The sequence below is a fragment of the Rhagoletis pomonella genome, unplaced genomic scaffold, assembly GCF_013731165.1.
Source record: "Rhagoletis pomonella isolate Grant_MI unplaced genomic scaffold, Rhpom_1.0 Rhpom_scaffold_00012, whole genome shotgun sequence".
Taxonomy (NCBI): domain Eukaryota; kingdom Metazoa; phylum Arthropoda; class Insecta; order Diptera; family Tephritidae; genus Rhagoletis; species Rhagoletis pomonella.
This window is the reverse complement of record NW_023458566.1, coordinates 23028970-23034969: the sequence shown is the minus strand read 5'-3', so window position 1 is coordinate 23034969 and position 6000 is coordinate 23028970. Positions and strand designations below refer to the sequence as shown.

At 36.8% G+C, this 6000-nt stretch overlaps 1 protein-coding gene across 1 annotated transcript in view; it reads right to left on the bottom strand.

Annotated features, from left to right (window-relative positions):
- LOC118748131 overlaps nt 1–6000 on the bottom strand; it is a 43619-nt gene that overhangs the window by 26738 nt on the left and 10881 nt on the right. The window contains exon 2 of the mRNA XM_036482454.1: nt 393–1328. Coding sequence (XP_036338347.1) covers nt 393–1225 — 833 coding nt within the window. The 5' untranslated portion in view covers nt 1226–1328. The remainder of the gene's footprint in view (nt 1–392; nt 1329–6000) is intronic.

The window sequence follows — 6000 nt, the reverse complement described above, 5'->3', positions numbered from 1 at the left end:
TCATTTTTTTTTCAGTTCTTTCCACCGTTTCGGGTTTTTCGTCATCTGAATACGAATTTTACTCATTTAGTTGCATTTTCGGTTTGCATTTTTATGGAAACTCCCATATTTATGTGCTTTAGGGTAGCTTGTTTTGAGGTGAAAACAAATGTATGTACCTACTTTTATTTACCGTTTGTCGCTGGTTGGTGGACTGAATTACACTTTTAGGTAAAAATTAAACACTGTGAGGCATTATGGTTAAAATTAGGGATCTAGGGATCTGCTTAGTTAGTTGCCGTACTACATTTATTATAATTTAAGATTAAAACTTTTAATAACTACACACAATACATACATATAAACATAAAATACATAGGTATGTGTGTATATGAATTCATTTGTAAACTTACTTTTCCATTTCCTTCACATCGACGCTATTCCTTACTTTCGGTGCATCTGTGGTGTGTGGCAGATCAGCAGCGCTTTGACTAGGCGACGCAGCTGTGACATAGCCGCGTCGAGGCGGCACTAAGGGTGGAGGGGCATGTGTCGACGGCGCAGTGGTTGTGTGTGGCGGCATAAACCCAAGGCCGCGTCGATTGCTAACCCAATCCGGACTGACCCCTCCTGTTGTTCCCGATTGACTGATAAACTCCACGTCGTTGGTGTTGTCGTCCCCCTTGCCACTGCCGCCAGCTATCGTCACGGCGCCCGGACCAGACATACCTGTCGGCGATTCATATGTGTTGCTATGAACATTGTAGACATGGTATTTCCACTCCGATTTCCCGCGATGGTTGTGGAGACGACGCTGCACTGCGTTGTTGTTGTTGTTGTTGTTGTTGTTGTTGTAATAATCCCGCGCGCTCAAACGGCGGAGTCGCGTCGCCTTTTGCAGCAATGCTGGTGAATTGGCGATCAGGCTGCTTCTAGTTCTGTTATATATCGATTCAACATCCGAGGTAGTATCAGCCTTGGTGAATGTGCCAAGACGACGCTGTCGACGTTGTAGTTGTGGCATTTGCTGCAGTCTTTGTTGTTGTTGTTCGGTCACTATTTGTACCTTGTGGTGGTGGCCATGATGATGTGCGGGCTGTTTGTGAATGCTCTGCATTGTCGCTAAATGCGTCTGGTGGGTGGCTACCGGGTTCTTCTGTTCTATACTCACTTTCGCATGAGTATTTATAATGCAGGAAATAAGGAGTACCGCTGCTATGACTGCCCAATCCAGAATTTGGGTCATTTTGTTGTGTGAATTCTTCAATACGTGCTGCAGTCAGTAGCCGAAGTTGAGATTAATTTATATTTCTGCGAATATCAATAATAAGGCGATAACAGCTGTGGACCTGCAAAACAAAATTTGGAAGGTTACAGTGATGAGGTAGCGATTCTGCTTTTTTGAGAGTTTTTATTACTTTTTTCAGTGTGTAAGAGACAATGCTTCTGATAAATAATTTTTTTTTGTATTCTTACATAATGCATGTATTTATTGTGGTATTTTTGTTTTGTTTTTGGGTAAAATACAGATCAAATTTTATTTAATGTTAAGTTTTTGCCTAATATTGCCTCACTGAATTTTTTCTGCGGTGTTTTAGAATTTTTTACATGGAGTATCTGAACTCATGCGGTTTTTAAAAATGCTGGAGCGCATCAGTTGTATGAAAGTAAAGAACTCTTTTATGCGGATTTTTTTATACGGCTCTCTGAGGAACGCATGTACCGCATAAAAAGAGACCTAAGTGTACTTATAATGATCTATGAGCTGTACCGAACCTTTCGCGCGATATGCTCCTGTGTACATACATACATACATACATATGTAGGTATCTACACATTCCAAACCAAACCTTAATGACATTTATCAGCTTTTACATTTCAAATGAAAACGACACGCTTCGCCAAAAGCACAACACAACTGAGCTATTTTGCATAATTCCAACAATTCATTAAATACAGTCAAATCCAAATCAAACGTAATTTGTTTTGGCACATCCCATCGCCGCGGCGATCCCTGGCATAAATAATATTCGAATGCACAAAGAATTGATAAGTATCCTATACTACTTTGCCAGCATATACTACATACATGTGTATGTATGTATGTATGTATGTAGATATCCATATTTGCAAATTAAGACTTCCAAGAAATCAGACTTTTAGTAGTAAAATATACCAAAATCAAGGCCATCTTGGACGCCTAGTGATTTATTATTTATATGCACACACATATTCATTGGCCAATTGTCTGGCTAAGGCTACATACACACGTTTAGTAGTGTTGATACGCACAAGCACACGCTCACACATACATACAAACATATATTTATGGATTAAAATATATAGGCAACTGAACGCATCTGCAGCAAAATAATGGAACTCTGATACAAAGCGCTAGTTAAACAATAAGCAGTTCAAATCGCTGCTGGGAAAAGCCAAAAGTATGTAATAGAATCCTCCACTCGATGTATAAATAGTCGATGTATCGATGCATCGATGTGTCGATGTTTTTTTTGAAAACTGCCATCTCCGGTACATTGAACCGTCATTACAGTTTTTCAATTGTTTAAAAAAGAGAAGTGATTTAGCCAAAAAATGTAAATGGCTGCAAGAAGTCCCGTTAAAACATAACTCAGTTGCAGTAATTTATTTAAAATTTTCTACAATTTTGCTAATAACATATTTTGTTGTGGAACATTATCTGAAAAATCCTATGCAAATTGAGGCATCGATGTATACACTTCGATGCATCAAAAAATATCGGTGTACATTTCGATGCATCGAATCAAAAAAAAGCATCGATGTATTTTTGCCACTGAAATCCCTAATCCCATACTCGTAGGTCCAACAAAATATTAATGTTATTTACCTAAAATTAAGGAAATTCAATGAGAAACTGATGTAGATATACACAATTTTGAATCTTCACCAGTTTTTCATGGATTTTTATATGTATGCATCTCATATCTAGTTAACTATTAGAAAGAAAACATTATTTTCAAATGTTGAATGATATTAAAATATTTTCTGAAAAATTGTGGAAAACTGTACTGAAGTAAAAAAATCGTATTTCTATATTTTCAGTTTTCTTTCCGAACCCATACAATGCCCAAAATATCTAAACAAAAAGCTGCGGTAAAAATTGTTAAATCCGCAATTTTTTATAAAATTGTGGGAAAAAAGTTGATAGTTTGTTGAGTTCACTGCTTTTGGACTGGTGCGGGACTAGTTACTATCGGACTTTTTCGTTTTTGGCGAAAAAGAACTAGTACTGTTCACTAGTTCGTGTTTTCCCTACAGGGACCTCAAAAAATGAAGTTTTTTATGAATAAAAATAGTTTCGTAAAGAACATTAAAGTCCCCTCAGATGACACAACAGATTAAGCTTAAAAAATCTGCATAAAAATATTTAAAAATCTTTTCAACGGAATCGTAAGAATGACATTTTTGATGCTGTTTTTTTACTTTTTTCTAAGTTTGATTTACGAAAAACTTGAATAACTGGGCTAAAACTATTCTGATTTAGACTTATGGGACCTCAGTAGAAAGGTATTTTCACACTGTTTTTATTTCTGTAAAAAAAAATCATTCGTGTCCCAATTTTTTTTTTCAAATACCAACACATCTTAATTCATCTTTGAATGACGCGCATCCTACCTTTCTCTTCCATCCTGTTACGAATTGTTACTAGTACTTGCAAATTTTTACTGGAAATGCATTCAATAACCCAATATTTGCAAGAGAGAGCGAATTCGAGAGGGTAACAACCCGAGAGAGCTGCAAATTCTTGCAAGTAAAAATTTTACTAGCGGGAATTTGCAGGAGTCAAAAAGTAAGGTTATGTTTCAAATTCAAATGTAAACAAACTGTTTAAGAGGATGATTTGATGAAACATAATTAGTGAAATGAAAATATGGATGAAATATTTAAAACTATTGTATATTTTTTAATTTTAATGACGATGGGAACTATTCCCAATTAAAAAGAAATTTCCGCGCCAAAACTTAACCGTCAGAAAGTGTCAAAATGGCTTAAGTTGCAAGTTTTTATTAGTTTTGCGTTCAATAACTTTCTCTGAAAATTTTCTCTCACTCTCTATTTTTCTTTTATGTTCTCGCTGCAAGTACTTACTGGAAAAGTTATTGAATGGACCTAATGTCTCCTTCAACGAAAATGCAAAGTAAAGTTGTACGTCTGGCATACTAAGAATTAAAGAACCATATGCGCGTATTACATATTAAAAGTACGTCAGCCAAACATGAATTGAGCCATGTAAAGCTTGAAGATTTTCCTACATTATATACTCTGCAGGAATAAGGGAGTCAACCCCTCAACCCATGTGCTAACAAATGCTCTGACACCCAACATGTCGCCGATGAGACTTTTAATTAGTAATTATTTAAATTACAAGCATATATGTATGCACATAAATATGTATTTTATTTGGTGACGAATGCGAACTGGGAATTGTGTATGGTTGGTTGTACGTAAGTTCCTGTTGTGAATTAACAACTGTTGAAAACATAAAGAGCCACTGCAAACATATGGAAAAACAATTCTTCGCATACATATTCGAGCTCCCAAGCGCACCCAAGCGGGCAAAGCCTTTTTCCACTGGCGTGTCATGCGGTCAACTGTTGACAAATGTGTTAATAAAAAATGATGACCAATTTAGCTACATACTAACATTACAGATGTACATACATATGTACTTACATACATACACATCTAGGTATGGTTAAATTTATTTTTCCGCCTCAGTAGATGCATAAGCCAATCTAACAGCTACGCTTAATGTCATTTGAAGTGTTCGTGGATTTCACAGTCAGTGTCATTGGCATAGTGGGAAAACAAAGAACTCATCCAACCATCCAATGATCCGTTCATCGTTCATCGTTCATCGTTCATCGATCTGTCCAATCATTGGTTCGTTCGTTGTTGACTTTAAGTTGCGTTGAACTTCCGCAGTCGCTGCTTGCTGCCTTTTTGCCATCTTTCACTCGACTTTGCGCCCAGCTTTTGGGCTCAGGGGGCTCACTCGATGGCGCGTTAATTGAAATGGAACGAATGGAACAAAATACTTGTCAACACACCACCTTGTACTCTGCCCTGCCCCGTGTCATCCATGCTAGCCGCCTCGACAATGCAATCCTTGCAATGTGTATGAAATTCATTTTAATTCCATTTGGATTATCGACACAATGAAAAATTCCAGTTCTGTCCATCGTCAAACAAATCGGACAGACAAATCACTTTAATAGCAATTCATATGTAATTGTTTTTGCTGTTATTAATTTCCTCACAATTAAAAATAATCGAAAACAATCGTGTGTAATTACATTAAGATGGTTCTCCAATTTTGGCGGCACATGGAGCGTCGAAATGCAAAACATTTTCAAATCTAGGGTTTTGTTTGACTTAGAAAAAGTGAGTAAATTTTTAAAATCAGTTCAAGTGTTTTTATCCTATCAATGATTAGGGTTGCCAGATTTTTTATGCGCAAAATCAGTACGTTCGACTTTTCCCTGCTTAAAAACTCCCCACCAAACAATTTGTGTTGCCGGCAATAAGAAAACGTGTCGCCCTCGGAAACAAATTTATTGCCGGTAATATTGCCATCGAATCGATTTCCTATTACCGGTCGCTCTAAAACGTCCGCCGAAGGCAACTCGCCTGGGTGAGTCGTTTTCTTATTACCTGAATGAGTCCTTTTCTTATCGCTTTAGGCGATATTTGGAATAATTTTATTCTTCTTAATACTTCATTTATTTTTTTGTATACCAAATTGCAACTTACAATCGGAATTAATTAATTTTCTCGCTGTGAGACTTCCTATTTTTTCAATCTTGTCCTTGGACATAATTTAAATGCTTTTGGCCAATGCTATTGACGCCATATTCATAAGTTTCCGAATTTTTGAGAACTTTTTTTATTCAAAATTGACATGAACGAAGTGGTGTTGCCGATTTGTCACCACAGCAATAAATCGGTGAGTCGCCAATTTGTTGCCATTGACGATTG